The following is an 18,266-nucleotide window of genomic DNA, read 5'->3' as shown; positions in this document are numbered from 1 at the left end:
AGGTGAGCGTCGCTCACGCACTGAAGGACGTTCTCCTCACTGTTGGCGCAGCTTGTGAAGCCAGGCCCACCCCCCCAGCTTGTTCACTCACTCAACCGCAGCTCACTCGCCCGGCTCGCCTCCACTCTCGCGACCCACAGGCGGCCCGGCCACTTTCACCACCCACCGATGGCCCGGCCCGGCTCACCACTCTCACAACCCACCGACGGCCCAACCATAGCATCCATCGCATCGGCCCTCCATAGCATCCATCGGCCTACCGACAAGCCCGACCGATTGACCAACTAACCCTAATCCTAACCCTACATTTGTTATTTATCATTTTTATGTAACAGTTCACATCGTAACTTTATAAAGATAAATCTATTGAAAAACAAAATGATCCGCAAGGTTAGCCTTACCTTTATTCCTTGGAAACCTTGTTATTGTTTTGATGTAAGGAGGAGGCAGTCTTGATCCCAGGGGCCTCACTGCCTAGCGCCCATAAAACAAAGCGCGGGATTGGTCAATTTGCGTCCGACCTCAATGTCAAACGTGCATTGATTGGACAATTACTATTCGGAAAATTGGATGTTTTTGTCATTTTTTAAAAATGTGCAGGCTTTGGTCTTGACGAGTTTCATGTATGATTTCTATAAAAATTTTACACAATATGTTAAAAATTCAGATAGTTCCGTTAGTTGGGTCACAAACTTGAACAAAAAAGCTCCTCGGCCCACAGCCTTCAGGAATTGCATTAGTGAGGAAGGTGAATGGCAGATCAGTCCTCAAGTAAGAGGTTAAGGTCTCAAGAAATTGTGTGTAAATTTATACAAAAGAGTAGCCTGAAGCCTGTGATTCAAAGGAATGCTGCTCTGTCTGCAGATTTATGCTTTTGAATGAGATGCTAAGCCAAAGCCCTTTCTCTACGTGGGGTCAGGATGAGTAGGCAGGAGAGTTGGAGATGCATGAGGGGCCTCTGCCATTATATTGGAAGAGAACCATACTTATGTCAGGACCAATGTCATTGAAAATAATCATGTGATCATGAAAGGCACAAATTGCCGAACTCAGCGGGTTAGGCCGCATCCCTTGAGGGCATGGATAGGTGACATTTTGGATCAGGACCTCTCTTCAGACTGATTGCAGCATTTTAAGTACTATTGTACTTCCGGTGGCGCTGGTGCCAGCAGCCTCCACCTACAGCCCGGTATCTTTTTGTTTTTTTGTTTATTTAGTTATGTAAAAGTGTGTTTTTTTGTGGGTTTTTTGGTGTTTTTATGTGGGGGAAGAGGGCACGGTGCGGGGATACCGTCCTTCAGCCGCTTCCTGGTGAAGACGCGACTATTATTCGAGTCGCGTCCTCCCCCCCCCACAGCGGCCTACCTACCTGGATTGGCGCGGCCTTTCCTGCCGGGATCGACCGGAGCTCCAGCAGCGGCGGGACAGCGCTGGAACATCGCGGGGCTGGTGATGCCTTACCGGGGGTCGCCATTTGGAGCCCGGAGTGCTGGACCTGCTGCACCAACATCACGGAGCTGCGGTTTGCAGAGCTCCCAACGCGGGCGTCGCTGACTAATCAACGCGGGGTCCTGTGACTCTGCCCGGCTCGACTTGCGGACTCAGGAGCTGCAGATTCCGGCAGTGGGAGGCGGCTGATCAGGAGGTCCGGGCCGCTGAGGAGGAGGCTGCTCACCATCGGGGTTCGGCGTCGGCGTTCCACCAGCCCGCCATGAGGGCCTGTACATCGGGCCACCCGGGGCGGCGACTGCGGGTGCTTGGAAGGCCCCGTCCACGGATGAACACGGAGGGGAGGCTGGCTGGACTATGGTGCCGTCCTCACCTGGGTGCCATTTATGTTATGTTGTGTCGTGGTCTTCTGTATTTGTGCTTTTTTTAAATTTTAATTCAATTTCAATTTTATTTTTAATATGTTTTATTATTTATTTATTATTTATTTTTATAATTTCTTTGTGATTTTTTTTAATGATACTGCCTGTAAGGAAAATTCATTTCGTTGTCTCAAATTGAGACGATGACAATAAATTGAATACCATACAATACAATACAATACAATGTCTTTCCTTGTAAAACCAGTATCTGCAGTTCATTGATTCTTCAATCATTTGATCAATATAGTTTTGAGATTTTGTTATGTGCAAATTAGTTATTTAGTTTCTAACATAACTGTGGTAAGTGGGATTGTGGTAGAATTTCAGGTGTGATCTTGTGGTGCAGCCTTGCATCGTGTGAGATACTCTTCCGCATCATTTAATTCAGTTATTAACTAAAAACTGCTCAAAGGATAAAATATTTTATGGCCCTGGTGGTGGGTGGGGGAGGTGTAGTTCAAAACTGATGCTTAAATGCTCAAATTTATTCCTCAATTATATTTTACCTTTCAGATAAAAGAATCGTCAACATTGGAGGAGTTGAAACAATTTGTCAATGAGAATGCTGAGTACCTTTCAATCGCTGGGTGTTTAAGACCAGTATGGTCACTGGATGACAAGGAATTACTGTTGAAAGATGTGCTGATCTTCCACGTAATAAATCGAGTTTGCTCACCGTTAGAAAGGTTTGCTTTTACATTCTGTACTTTCATTAGCTGTATGAGTGTTCAAAGTTGTGTCCTTCAAAATTTTAAGCCTTAGCTAGACCAAGTGCGGACCTGTTGGGTCTCGTTCCCCCAACGAAATATTCCACCACTCACCCATAGCCCCCAACTGTGCAGATGCGGCTGACGTTTTCAAAGTTTAAAATGACAATAACTTGTAAAATATAAGATCAATGTGAACGCATCCCACTCTCCCTCTTCAGTCCCCTATTCTCCTCTTCCATTATCCTCCCACCACCAACTCACTTCTGCTTCCTCTGCTCACCCCCTCCCTCCCCTCCTCTCTCTTCCCCTCTCCTCTATTCCCCTCCCCTCTATTACCTCGCCATCCCTCTTACTACCCTTATCCTCCTTCATTCCCCCTCAACACCCAGTACTCCCTCCCCCTCTTCTTTCCCATCTCCTCCTCCCCTCCCTCCCTCCCTCTCCTTTCCCCTACCCTCAATCACTCCTTCCGTCCCTCCATAACCCTTCTCCCCTCCCTATCCCCGTCCTCACCCTTGCCTCCCCCTTTCCCACACCCCACTCCTTCCCCCGCTGCCCTCCTATCCCCCATTCCCTAACTCTCGCCCTCCTCTGCCTCTAGCCCCTCTCCTCCCCATTCTCCCTTCTCACCTCTCCCACTTACCCCTCCCTACCCCTCCTATCCCTCAATCCCCCCCACTCTCTCCTCACCTCCCCAGGATCTCGATTATAACCACTGCCAGCCCCGTTTACTCCACGACATCAGCACTGAAGTTGTACTTGAGGCGGGAGCTGTCGGGGGGGAGGGGGAACGGGACGTGTTGGGCGGCCTGGAGCCAGGGGAGGAGGAGAGCGAGGCCAAGGTTGCAGCCTAGTCCTTGCCCCGGGTCCTGTTCCACTCCCTCCCCGCGAGCCCGGATGGCACTGCCCCCAGACCTCGCCCTAGCCTCAGCGCCGTGGTCATTGTAAATCCCACACACAGATACCGGGCTCACTGCGCACGCGCAGGAGATTTTCAGTTATCTTAAAATCAGCACGCGCTGATACCCTCAGTCCCTCCCTCCATAACCCATCTCCCCACTCCTCACTTCCCCCTATCCCACCACCCACAATGAAAATCTCGGATGTTTTTGTTTTTTATGGAATTATCAATGAAATCGTGTTTTTTCTTTAAAAAATCTAAACAGAATGTTAGCTAACTGAAAACAGAAGAATTTGATTAAAACAATTTTTTTTTTAAATTGTGAATTTTTATGTAAATGAGATTGGGATCCCATTGTGACATCATTGTGATGCGTAAAATGGGCAGGGCAAGTCGAAAAGTGTTAAAAAGTGTCTTTTGTAAAGTTTAAAATGTCAATAATTTGTAAAATATAACATAAATCTGAATGAAACCTGTCCCTTTTACATCCCAGGACAATGGTGAGTAAGGTGGGCCACAAAATGGAGCGCTATCATGTACCGTTTCGGCGGAATTTTGAATCGTCACCCACTCACACGCAAACATGCAAACAGAGTTTTAGTAATATAACTAGACCAAGTGCAGACCCGTTGGGTCTGCTCCCCCAATGGTGTGATCCCCCAACCCAATATTCCGCCATGCACCCGTCTCCTCCAACGGAACTGAACCCGTTCCCAAATGTAAGATTCTAGCACTCCCCTGCCTCCCTCAGCAGTGGATTTAATAAAATTCAAATTTCACCTCCCCTGCCTGCTGCAGCAGTTCCAATTGCAATACCAATTGGCCCTCCCCCTCCTGTTGAAGCACTTGCTGTGATATCCCATTGAGGTGAAAAGTTCAGAGTGTTCCTGTCTTGCAACTTTGTTTTGAAGTGTGTTGGAAGCTGATAGGAAGGAGCAGCGAATAGAAAGCCAGGCGGGAGCCACACAGTTTTAATATATAATAGATAGATATACTAGACCATGTGGGACCCGTTGGGTCCTCGTCACATGGGAGGGTTGGCCCCCGAACGCGATATTCTACCACAAACCCATAGCCCTCAACTGCGCAGGCACGTCTGACGTTTTTAAAGTTTAACATGGCGTAATAAGATCAATGTGAAAGCAGCTCCTTCAGTCCGCTATTCCCCTCCTCCATTATCCTCCCTCTCCCCACCCTCCACCAGCAGTCTAGTGCTATTGAGTACCATTTTTGCGCAAATATAGGTACAACACAACCCTGCAAACAGACAAGATGAGAGTTTTAATAATATACTAGACTAAGTGGGACCCATTGGGTCCCATTCTAGCACGGGAGGGCTGGTCCCCCAACGCAATATTCCACCTTTTCACCAATTCCAATATTCCACCACTCACACATAACCTGCAACAGCGCAAACGCGGCTGACGGGATCCAGTTGTGACACCCCTGACCCCCCCTCCCCATCATCCATTCTTAACGGCTCTCCGGCGGCGCAACCATTCCTTCCCATTGCTGCTGACGGGCACGCCAAGTGGAAAAGGGATTTTTAAACGCTTATAATGTGAATAACTCTTAAAATATAACAACAATTTAAATGTTAACGAGGAGATTTATTCAGTCCATTCTTTCTTGTTGAGTCTCTTGTTGCCTTCTGCAGCCGGGGGAAGGGGTTGGCTTCAGGTTGGGGAGGGGAATGGGGGTGCATGGGTGGGGTGGTGAGTCTTCTGGATTCACAGTTCACTCATAGCTTGCGGACTCACAGTTCACTCAGCCACGGCTTGCGGACTCACAGTTCACTCTGTGTGTGTGTGTTCTGTATGTACTGTGAACGTTTTTAGTCAGATATTTAGCATTAAAATAGTGATCACGGATAGACAATTACGCAATACGGATAATGATCATGTTGCCAATATCGGGGCCTAATTAACTTATTTTGCATCACCAGATTAAAATAATGCCAAAAACTAGATAAGATGTTAAATAAACATCCTATATAGCTTTTGTTTTAGCGTGAACTTGAAATCCGTAATTTTAAAGGCTTTGAATTTGAGCCCCGACTTTCAATTCCCACGATTCAATAGATCAGCAACATGATGGGGGGGGGGAAAAAGGAATAGATGACAGAACAGGATTTCCTCTACATCATAAGCTTGTTGTAAGAGGAAATCCCCCTCCCCCCGACAATAATGTAAAGCCTGCAGTTTACCCCACCCCTAAAGCCTCTCGAGTCCCGCGCACAGCAGTCGGCAGATCTGGAGCGCCACTGATGGCAGGGATTGTAACAACGCTACCTATTCCACTCCCCCCAACACACAATGAAAACAGCATTTATTTTGTAAATGAAACCGCCCCCAAGAATTTGATTAAAACTGAATTTGATTTTTAAAAAATTAAAAAAATGTTGATCTCCCTCCCTCCCTACTTGAGCTGGAAGCTGCTGATCCCATTATGATGTCAATGTAGGCTGGAGGACTGTTCAGGAGCAGGTTATGTAAATCAGATCACATTGTGATGTCATAGCTGCAACTGCCACTGCTGATTCTTTCTCAAACTGGATTTTGTAAAGTTAAAAATGTGAATAACTTGTAAAATATAATATCAGTCTGAACGAAACTTCTGATAAAACACACCACAAGACAATTGTGAGTAAGGTGGTCCAAAAATTGTAGCGCTATAGTGTACCTTCTCTTCTTGCGGATGGCGTGCACAGCCTAAAGTTGTAGGACAACTTGTTCTATTTGATCTTATTTGATTGTGCACACCAGGTTGATTGCATTCGTCGAAACAGGGCAGACCATGTGAAAGTTGCAACCTCCCACCCCATCGTGTATCATTTTGACGTCATTCAGGACATCACAGACACGCACGCACACAGACAAGATGAGAGTTTTAGTCATATATATACTAGACCAAGTGGATCGCCTTGAACAGCCAGTTCAAGGCGACCCACCCTTTGCGGGGCAGGTCTGAGCCAGGTGGGGCTGTGGTGTTTGGTACGACAGTGAATTGCGGAGATTGTGAAGTCTGTTCCCAGCTGGTTCTCCATGCTCCTAGTATGTTGAAAACGGAGCCACAGAGGGTCGCTGCGTGAAGGGAGAAGGGGCGATGAGATGACAGACGTTGAGGTCCCAGTTGCTGTGAGTCCTGGGTGAGGTGGTGCAAAGGATGTTTAGTGTCCGATGGGGCCTTGCACACCAGCCTGTGAGTGAAGTATTCTCTGCGAAGCTTGGCGGGTGCGATACCTGCAGAAGATCCGTTGGAGTAGGGCGTAGGCAGCCGGTGATGATCCACATGGTGTGGTTGAGGATGGCATCTAACTTGCTAGTATGAATGCTGCGGCACCATGCTGGGGCGGCATACTCCGCGCCGCTGTACACTGATTCCTATTAAATCTTTTCCCTTCACCTTGAACCTATGTCCTCTGGTCCTCGATTCCCCAAGAGACTGCATCTACCCGATCTACACAACCTCTCCCTATAGCTCACACCCTCGAGTCCTGGCAACATCCTTGTAAATCTTTTCTGAACCCTTAACAATATATTTCCTATAACATGGTGCCCTGAACAGAACACAATATTCTAAATGCGGTCTCACCAATGTCTTATTCAACTGCAACATGTTGCATTAAGTTGATTTAATTCAACAACACTGATCATCTAATTTATTTCTATTGTGTTTTGCCCATTTCATGTTGACCCTTGAAGCTGGTTTGACATCTTTATTCTGATCAAAATTTTTGCTCCTTATCTTCTTAAGGTTTTGTGAAGGATTGAAATTTCTTGGTGTGTTGGAGGCCATTCAAACGTACCCAGAAACATTCTCTGAACGGTTGTGTTACAAACCACATAACTTTTCTGCTGAGATATTTGGGAACCTGTTCTCAATCAACTTCTCAACATATAGAAAGAGCAGGATAATTCCAGAATCTAAAGTGGTCGGTTTCTGGAGGGATTATTTGGCAGATGTTGAAGGTATGAGAACTTTACACTATGTACTTACACTACTACATAATTACCAGCAGCATTTATGCAGTTGAACTTGTCTGGTGGAGGGAATTGAAACAGCAATGATTCTGCAACCAAAGCAACAGCGAGATGATATCTGTTTTGGTCAAGAGCAGTATTCACAAGATAAATATGAATATTACAACAAGAACGTTTTGCAAATCTATTGATCACCAAGATAAATTATGCTGTAGATATATTAGTTGTCTGGTGATTATTCGTTATTTTTGATTCTTTACTTGGGGCGGAACAGTGGCACAGCAGTAGAGTTGCTGCCTTATACCACCAGAGACCCGGGTTCGATCCTGATTATGGTTGCTGTCTGTACGGAGTTTATACTTTCTCTTTGACTGCGTGGGTTTTCTCTGGGTGCTGTGGTTTCCTCCACGGACGTACAGATTTATAGGTTAATTGGCTTCTGTTAATTATTTTTTAAAAATCTCTAGTGCACAGGATAGTGCTAGTGTGCGGGGGTGATCGCTGGTTGGAGTGGACATGGTGAGCCGAAGGACCAGTTTCTGCGATGTATCTCTAAAGTTACCATCTTTGGAAAACGTTTTGACCATTTGAAAATGTGTTTCACTCACTGCAAGTGAGATTGCGGTAACATTGTGGCCACGTTACTGGCGCAGCACCCTGAGGTCTGGACTAAGACATAAATTCAAGTGTGGTAAAACACTGATGATCTGCTGTTCCATTGTTTCTGCATCTGGCTCGCAAAAGTCCCATTCCTGCTTTCCATATAATCTCACTGGGGTCCCATCCCTATGCTCCTTATAAATTCACCTGTTCCCGTCTTCCTTAAACACGCCCTCCACCATGCCCGCCTTGGCTAGTCCTATTTGCTTGTGTGTGGTCCATTTCCTTCTAAATTTTTTTTAATTGACTGTGACTGAATATTCAAGCTGCTTTTAAACTTGCCAGGGCCATGTTCCCCAGACTTTCTGTTTCCAGTGCTCTCTTCACATTCACTAGGTGGTTTCTCACGCCCTCTTTAAAACTCACTAGTTCGCTGAAATATTTATATCCTGTTTCATCATGAAATAAAAAGTTAATCAAGTATCATTAGAAATGATTGCTTGACAATTTCAATGGCAACTCATGGATAAAGTACCAGCTGTGTTCTTAAAAGACAATGGGCTGTTAGGTATGTGATATAATTAGCATATATGATGTCTTGTGGAAGGATGCCTGCGCAGGGAGACTGAAGTTGGCATCCTGAAATAAAGAAGCTTGTTGGTGTACTCCCGTGTCCGAGTATTATTTTAAGTCTGTTCCAAGCACCCAAATACACAACAATTTGCGACAAAGATAAAAGAACAGAAAATAAAAGAACAAGGACAGCCAAGAAAAACAAAAACAAGTTAAAATAGAGGTTGTATTTGGAAACGAAGTGGAACAGCACCAAGCAAAAAGATTTGGCGCCAAATGGTTTTGAATTGGTGCCAAAGAAAAAATAGGTCGGAACGGGAGGCAAGAGCGCAGGGAAACGAGCGCAACGAAGACACTAAGGGTCACCGAGCGCAGTGGAAGCTAGAAGCGACTGTGTCAACTTACCTGGGACGTTTTCCAGGGCTGTGAAGCCCACAGCCAGGCCCAAGCAGCAGCCACAGATGTTGGGTGAGGGCCTAGTACTGTGTAGCCCACGGCCAGTCACAGTAGCAGCCACAGACATCAGGTGAGGGCCTAGTACCGTGTAGGTCACGGATAGGCCCAGAGAAGCCACTGACGAAAGCCGAGGGGTGAAGGGGAAGGGGAAGGAAGGAGAGAGAAAACGGAGAAGGTCGGTCGCAAGAGAAACGGCCGAGAGCCGAGAAAGCCCGGTCGCAAGAGACAGCAGAGAGCGGGGAAAGCCGGACATGAGAGAAAGTCCAGCCCCGAGCGACGAGTGGGTCTGCGCGAGAGAAGCGGGACACAGCACTCAAGCACACAGCGCTTGGGCCGAGTGAGAAAGCCGGCTGCGCAAGAGAAGCGGTCTCGGCCGAGTGAGGGAGCCGACTGCGAGCGAGAAGAGGACCCAGCTCTGCGAGAGAAGCGGGACACAGTAGTTAGCCAGCCCCCGACGGCGGGGCATAGTCCTGATGCGAGAAAAAGCCGGCCGAGAGAGAAGCGGGACACAGCGCTTACCCAGCCCCCGACGGCGGGGCACAGTCCCGACTAGCCAAGCAGCAATGCGGGCCGTGGAGCCAGAGCAGCAGAGACGAGCCGTGGAGCCAGCCACGAGCCAAGCAGCAGGTCTAGCAGCAGCCAGGCGGGCCGTGAAGCCAGCGACGAGCCGAGGAGCGGGGCCCAGCAGAGTGAGGCCGCGCTGTGGAGCCTCGACGGGTGGAGCAGCAGGGAGCCAGAGACTTGCCTTCCGCAGGGCGTTCACTGGAGACAGCAGGCAAGCCAGCGGAGCAGCAGGAGTCGACTTGGCAGGCAAGTCATTGAGACAGTGGAGGAAATAGCAACGGATGAGCCAGCGGTAGTAGCGGAGATCCGGAATGGCCAGCAGTAACTGTCCTTGGGAGAAGCTCTGGAGAATCCGAGAGGCCGAGGATGCACCGGAGTCCTTAGGCCGACAAGCTGGACTGGTGAAATCCTTTACAATAAAAGCACTGGTTGAATGTTAGGCATTATTCACGATTCCTTCACAATAAAAGCAGGACTGTTTGGATGTAATGCATTGGTCACTGTTATTAATAGTAAATCTGTGTGCATAGCAGGAATATGGTTTAAAATGTTCTAGTTGGCTATAAACCTGAAATGTTGGTTATTAGTATAAATCTATTATTATAAGATTAAGTAATAGTCAGTGGGCTGGATAATCTGTTAGAATGCAAAAGGATTAGGTCCAGGGCAGAAAACACAGTGACAGAACAGAATATAGTGCACCTGAATAGCAACAGGTAGCATGGCTATTCAAATGGTAGAAAAGTTGCCCAAGTTAGATTCTGGGTGTAATTTTGAGAAATTGGAGGCTTCGTTCATTTCCAATGATATCACTGCAGAGGAGAAGAAGAGGGCATGGTTCATATTAGGCTTAGGAAGGTAGGGTTATCGCACCTTACGTACGTTACTGCGGCCAGCAAAGCCCATGGATAAAACGTACGAGGAGTGCAAGGAGGCATTAATGGCTCATTTCTCGCCAAAACCGCCAAAGGCATCCAGAGGGCAGGGAGTCCCTCAAAGGAAAAAAGTCAAGTGCCAAGTGACAAAGGTCAAGTGCAAAAGGTCAAAGGCAATGACAAAAGTCAAATGCAAAGGGACATTGCCATCCAGAGGGCAACCCTAACTATTCAAGCTGCATTGAAGGGTATGAAGGTACGGAGAGAGATCCGGAACAAACAGAAGGCAGCAGCAACGGTATTACAAGCAGCATTTACAATGCACCGAGTATACCATCCATACAGGGCAATGCAATTAACAGCTATAATAGTACAAACCCATTATAGGGCACACCTTCACATGGAAAGTGATCGCAAGACTTACATGAAGGTATGCAGAGGCGTTGTACTGCTTCAGGCTGCCTACCGAGGAATGCTTGTTCAAAAGCAATTGCGGTGCATGCACAAATCTGCCAAGGTCATACAGACTTATTATCAGATGCATAAAGAGCGTCAGTATTTCAAGAAACTACGCTGGTCTGCCATTGCGGTACAGCAACGATACAGAGCTTGCCAGAGAAGAGATGTCCAAGTGAGACATTATAATAGTTTGAGAAGTGGTTTGTATTCCGGCCATCTACCGCAGGATTAAAGTCAGAATTGGTTGAGAAAATCAAGGCAGCACGCCATATTAAGTCATTCATAATGATGTGCATTACAAGAAAATATTTCTTGATGCAAAAGGCGGCTGTAGTCACTCTGCAAGCTGCATACTGTGGTTACCGATTAAGGGTACGCTACAGAGCTATGCGACAAGCAGTCATTTCGATCCAGAGATGGTACAAAGCATGCAACATAGGGCATTCCCAGTTTGTGCAATATCAGTCAATGAGGTATGCAACTATTACCATTCAGGCTGCCTACAAGGGTATGGTGGTTAGGCAGTGGGCTAAGCAAAAGAGGGCTACTGTAAAAAGTCAGTCAGTACTCTGTATGAGTTGTTATAGGAAAGTCTTAAGAAGACAAATAGAAACACAACAGAAAATACTTAAATGATACAAAAGGCTTAAACGATATAGGAAAGAATTCCTCAAACTGAATTACACAGCAGTTATAGTGCAGTCTCACTACCGTGCTTATAAAGCAGGAAAAATGTTCCCAATGTGGGCCGAGTCCAGAACCAGGGGCCACAGTCTTAGAATAAAGGGGAGGTCATTTAAGACTGGTGAGAAACTTTTTCACCCAGATAGTTGTGAATTTATGGAATTCACTGCCACAGATGGCAGTGGAGGCCAAGTCACTGGATGGATTTAAGAGATAGTTAGATAGAGCGCTCGGGACTAGTGGAGTCAAGGGATATGGGGAGTAGGCAGGCACAGGTTATTGGTAGGAGACGATCAGCCATGATCGCAATGAATGGTGGTGCTGGCTCGAAGGGCCGAATGGCCTCCTGCACCTATTTCTATGTTTCTAAAACTATACAGAGCACAAATCAAAGCCAATGTTGTATTGCAGACAATATAGATCTTACTTCTTGATGAAGAACCAGAGATGTGACTTAAGTGGACAAATAGATGAACAACAGAAAAGGCTTAAACGATACAAAAGGCGTAAACGATATAGGAAAGACTTCCTCAAACTGAAATATACAGCAATTGTAGTGCAGTCTCACTACCTTGCTTATGAAGCAAGAAAACTATACAGAGCACGAATCAAAGCCACTCTTGTATTGCAAAGACGATATAGATCCTACTTCTTGATGAAGAACCAGAAAGGTGAATTAAGACAAATAGACGAACAACAGAAAAGGCTTAAACGATACAAAGAATGGTTAAATAAATGTGTGACAATGAGTAAAAAGCTGCTAATAGAAAAGTCTAAAGAAGAGAGGCTTGTCGGTCGAGACAAAAGTATGCCTGGACTGATTGCGATTAGGCCACTTCACTATATCCAGCATGGAGCCTCCTTCAGTGAGCAGCAATGGACAAATGGTTATGCATTGCAGAATCTCATTAAACAACAAGAGCAGATAAATACGCAGCTAATGGAAATTGAACAACAGAGGAAGCTGTTAGAAAACTAAAACTTGCATCCATGGATCAGATCCCACCACAAAGAGGAAAACAAAGCAAATACATGAACCAGAAAATGAAACGCAGAATATCAGGAACAGGAAGAAATTTGCAAATTAGATGAGGACATTTAAAAGGGAAGAAGCAGAGATACAGGCAGAGCGAGAGCGATTAGAAAGTGTTCGCAATTTACACATAAGGGAACGGAAAATGATAACACATAGAGCATGGGGTAATGTATTTGGTTTAAGGAAGATGGGTGGGATGAAAAAATAAGTGCCGGTTTAGATAGGATTATTACAGTCATGAGGATGTATTGTGAGACTACTGTAATAATACAATTGTGCAACAGTGTATTAATCAATGATATGTTAAGTAAAGAGCATATACCGTGCAGGTGAAATTGACTTAAAAGGGGAGAAGTGCGGTGTATGTAATAGAAATGGAATTACCTGCCTCCAAGTTAAAGGGGGAAGAGTGTTAGGTATGTAATAGAAATGGTGTTACCTATCTCCAAGTTAAAATGGAGGAGTGTTCGGTATGTGATATAATTAGCATATGTGATGTCTTGTGGAAGGACACATGCGCAGGGAGACTGAAGCTGGCGTCCTGGAATAAAGAAGCTTGTTAGTGTACTCCCGTGTCCGAGTATTATTTTAAGTCTGTCCCAAGCACCCAAATACACAACATGTGTGATTACTACAAGGTGATTACTTGGAAACAGTTTTAATTCTCCATGTACTGTTTAAATCCAAGGCAGATTTTTTATTTTTGTCAATTTCCAAAATAACTTCCAAAGGGGTTCTCTTGTTCCCGATCAAAATCGCATTATAACCATTCAGCCGCATAATGCAAATAGCGTTTCCAAGTTCACCTCTTACGCTGTGTCCAATTGGTGTAATAGAAACATATGTTACAGCAGAACTACCTGCAATAAGAGATTCCAGGTAATCACATGGAGAGATGTTACCAAATCTCAGCAATATCCTGCACTCATAGTGTTGGCCAAGGTACAACCCTAATCCCCTCACTTCTGTAGCAATGTTGCTTGCCCAGCCTGCCCAACAGTGAGTATCTATTTTGAATTAGTTTAATATAACCATGTTCTAATGCATATCATATTTGTGAATTAATCATGTTTTTTTCTTTTTCAGGTGGAGCAACTAAAGCTTCTTTTGAAGGAATCTTGACTTTTGCAACTGGCGCAAATTATATTCCACCCATCAGTTTTCTTCCCAGTCCATCAATTACATTTTTGCATAAAAAAGGCATAATACAGAACAGATTTCCAGCAGGACAAACGTCCCGCAATTGTTTGAAGTTACCAATGTCAAAAACATATGAGGAATTTAAAGAAAGCATGGATTTTGCCATTTGTAACACACCAGGATTAAAAAGAAAGTAATGCTGTAAATACTATTGTCAAATATTACATTTGTACATTAGTTTGTAGTAATTTTCTTTGTTAGAAAATCAGTTACAAACTCTGATTTTAATTTCCATTTATTTAGCAAGGTCTTGCAGAAATCATTTGAAATAATATGTTTACAAGATGTAAAGGATAATCATTTCTTAGAGGTTTTTAGGGGTAAGTATTTAATGCACAGAATACCGTGGAGGAAGTAGAAATGTAATTGGAAAAGCTTGCCTCTCTGCTAACACATGCGTCAATATGCTTTGCGGTGGATGTGGTGTGCGTTAGTTTCTGATCTCGCACGAATCACAATGAAAATGATGAAAGGAACTTGAACAGCTTGAGCAGCTGTAAATTCTTGAGCCCTCATAATTTGGCTCTTCTCTGGAAGAGGTGAAGGAACAAAAGATTTAAATAACATGGAGATTCAGATATTAATTTCTAAAATATTCAGAATATTATTCATGTGATTGTTAATTTTTAATTATTGTTTATATTTTTTCTGCTAAAATTTGCTTAATTAGCTGGTTTGAAGTTTATTTTACAAATTTTGCATATGGCCCTCACATATAAACTGATTAGGTTTATAATGAACTATATGGAGAGTCTGTACTGAACTAAAGCTGCATTGGACCCTGTTTCCAGTCAACTTTCTTTTTAGGAGAACTACATTGAGATATAATTTGAATGTTCATAAGTGTAGTAATTTGCCAAAGTAATAAATTTGAATGACTTGAAATACTGTATGTCGGGTTTGTTCTGTGTTTGCTTTAAAAGTGAGAATTTTCAGGGTTTGTTTTGTATGTACACTTTTTGTAGCTTTGCTGGCTTTGCTAGTAATATCTAAATTTTGTATTTTATTTCTGACTTTATGATGGATTTACACTTGTAACATAAATAGAATTACTTTATACTGGTAAAACATTTAGTTTCCTACCATTAAAAAAAAATTAACTATTTAGAATTGTTGAAAATATATTTAAAGTCATTTCCAACAAAAATGAAACTCTCGAACAGTATTATTAATAGTTTGATTTTGGCAAAAAAAGGATGGGTTCATTTGATGCTGATATTGCAAAATGTATGATCTTGTTTGATGCATTGCTGTGAAAGATGATGTATTACAATTTGTACAGTCTTCCTTGAACTGAATTGGTTTTGCCGTTTTCTAATCTTAAGCAGTGGGTGAGGCACAGAAGCATAAAATAGACGCAGGAGTAGGCCATTCGACCCTTAGAGCCAGCACCACCATTCAATATGATCATGACTGATCATCAAAAATCTGTACCCCGTTCTGGCTTTTTCCCCATACCCCTTGATTCCCTTAGCCCTAGGAAACAAAATCAAACCGTCTTGAAAACTAAACTTGAAAAGGATTCAGTGTTACAAATGTATATTTATATTTGAACAAAATACACATAGCATGCCGACAGTTAAATTCATGGTTTCCTTTTGCAAACTTGTATGTTAATCCCCTAACATTTCACATTGACAAAAGATTCAGTAGGTAAATTTCTCCAAAGAAAAGGTAGTTTCCAGCACATTTAAACAGGAAAAGGAAGCACATAAAATTAGTTCAACATTTAAATATCATTTTTGAAGAACATATTGGAGTAATAAAAAAAGTGTGATTTAAGGCAAAAAGCATTTTGTGCAAAGACTAACATTAGTTAAATAAATATGATGTAGAAAAACAGTATCTGAACATGTATAAATCAAACGTTATGTGAATGTGTATTGTTTGTGAATAAAATAAACTCTTGTATTTAGCTAGGTATCTATCCTAAGTAATTTATCCATGCAGAATTACTGCATTTCAATAATCACTGCATAATTGTTGAGTTTGACTTACTCGCTGTTCTCAATGCATGTAACATTTGACTGATGCATAAAAAGTAGAAAGTATAACCAATTGAGATACTAAAATATGGTTGCCAATTAAAATGTTAGTTTAAAAAAATGTAATTAATTTAATTGGGGGAAAAAATATGATTGGCATTAATCTGGCAAGAAATGATCAACAGCTAACTGGATAACCCTTCAATAAAACACCAGCTTTTTATTGTTCAGATTGTGAAGGCATTTGTAATTGTGATGTAAAATTATTTTAGTTATAGGTGGATGGAGTCTATTTACATAAGCTTGTTTCTGTATGTTTGCATAAATAATAAATGTAAAGAGGTTACTTTTTTTCAAATGCATTTTTTTTTTCTTAGCTCACTTTCATTCTATATTTTGGATACCTCTGTCCATAAGAAGATATCCCCATACAGCACTAGAGCTCTATCTGATACATTAGGTAATAATAATTATAGTAAGGAAAGTGCTGATTTGACCTGTTACATTTATATTGATCTTTTTTTTTTTTGTTTGTCCTAATCTGCCTTATCCAGATATTTACAAAGCTGGCTTTTAATTACTGCAATTGACACAGCCTCCAATTCTACTTGGAATTGGTCTATTCTCTTTCCAGACCCCAATCTCATGTGTGTATGTGTCTTTTTTATAACAGTTTTCTCTGGTATTACAAAATAACTCGTAAGTGTTGGAGTAACTCAGTGGGTTGGGCAGCATCGTAGAAGAACTTGGATATAGGCTGTGGTATAGGTTGTGGGCCGAGCACGTGTCCAGAATTTAACTTTTGTGACCCATGTCTCGGAACCACATATATATATATATATACATATCTTGTGAATATGACTGTAATCATATATAACAATTAAACGTCCGGTGGCGCTATGGTGGCTTGGGGCATGCGCTATCCATCTCCGTGCCATCTAACGCCAAAAACCTATTTAAAATTTAAACCCAACAGATCTAAAAATACTCACCGGCAGACATTCAACAGTCGCGTAAGTGACGTCATCAGAACGTGACCCCGGTACTTTTAATATGTCCATTAGGCATCTGCCTAAACGCCCGAAACATCAACCAGAAGTTATTGAAGGCCACGAAGAAGCCTCAACCGCGATTATGGCACAACCCCGAGAGGAAGCAGCAAGGAGAACTCCGGGTTTGGTGGAGGAGATCTGTTCAGCACTGTCATGAACTTTCGGCTGTGAAGACAGAAATTTGTCGGAAGATTGACAAGATTGATGCCCGTATAGAGGAGGTGAATTCCGACCTGAAAGGGGTAATCGACAGGCTTGAAACCAACATGAGCTGTAAGTTCTTGCTACTTCACAAAAACAAAGCGAGGCTATTCGGGAATTGGAAACTACTGCGGCTTTAAATGTCGAGCCAACGCACAGGCTGACGGCTGAGGTGGAACGTATCTCCGGGTTACTAGCTAAAGTATCAGAAAAATGTCCTGATTTGGAAGGGCGCTCTAAATGTCAGAACCTAAGGATTGTTGGAGTGAAAGAAGGCAAAGAACTTGGTCAAAGTCATCGAGATTTTACGGCTGAACTTCTTCAAGATGTACTCGCTTTGGATGATAAACCTAAACTTGACCGGGCTCATAGAGCTCTGAGAGCCCGGTCAGACAGCGCAGCCCCATCAAGATACTTGATCCTGAGGGTGCACCACTGCCATGTTCTAGAGGACATTCTGCAGGAAGTTGCTAACAACAGAAACCTAACTTTCCAAGGTGAAAACGTACGAATCTTCAGAGACTTTTCTGCCGAAGTCATTAAGAAAAGAGCACTCTTCTCCACGTCAAGAGCTATTCTAAGGGACATACCTGACCTCCGATTTGGCCTATTATATCCTGCCAAATTGCGAGTTACTTATAAAGGGACTGAATCCTTCTTTACTGATCCTGATAAAGCATTCAAGTTTGCCCAGGACACTGGGATCCGTCAAGGGATAAGTAATTACTGAGTTTATACTGTGATGATAATCAATAAGTTTATACTGTGTTTATAATCAATAAGTTGTTATAAATTTACTGACTTGGAGTCGGTTGATATGTCAAAACAGTATTAATAGAAAGTTGTAATAATTGCCGTATGTTAGTTAAACTCAATATTCAACTTGGTTAGATCCCACCAAGATAATTAACTTCTTGGGAATGTTGATTCCCTGACGGATTTAAATATTTTTAAGGTTTGGTCTGTTTGATTTTTATTAACTCCTTACGGTGCGGAATTATCTAATATTATCTATCTTACGGAAGCTTTCACTAACTTAACCACTGTTGGGTGGTATTCACTAGCAGCATTCTTATATGCTGTAATTTCTGTTTCTCTTTTTCACTTTCTAATTTC

The 18,266-nt window shown here is 43.2% G+C and overlaps 1 protein-coding gene across 3 annotated transcripts in view; it reads left to right on the top strand.

The window, feature by feature from the left end:
• g2e3 (G2/M-phase specific E3 ubiquitin protein ligase) overlaps positions 1–16,243 on the top strand; it is a 50,832-nt gene extending 34,589 nt beyond the window's left edge. For all 3 annotated transcript variants that reach the window (XM_055640671.1, XM_055640670.1, XM_055640672.1), the window contains 3 exons: positions 2,385–2,557; positions 7,239–7,453; positions 13,799–16,243. In XM_055640671.1, coding sequence (XP_055496646.1) covers positions 2,385–2,557; positions 7,239–7,453; positions 13,799–14,049 — 639 coding nt within the window. In that variant the 3' untranslated portion in view covers positions 14,050–16,243. The remainder of the gene's footprint in view (positions 1–2,384; positions 2,558–7,238; positions 7,454–13,798) is intronic.
• The last annotated feature ends 2,023 nt before the right edge of the window (positions 16,244–18,266 follow it).

The sequence above is a fragment of the Leucoraja erinacea genome, chromosome 9 (assembly GCF_028641065.1).
Source record: "Leucoraja erinacea ecotype New England chromosome 9, Leri_hhj_1, whole genome shotgun sequence".
Lineage (NCBI taxonomy): Eukaryota > Metazoa > Chordata > Chondrichthyes > Rajiformes > Rajidae > Leucoraja > Leucoraja erinaceus.
This window is presented reverse-complemented; position numbering and strand designations above follow the sequence as displayed.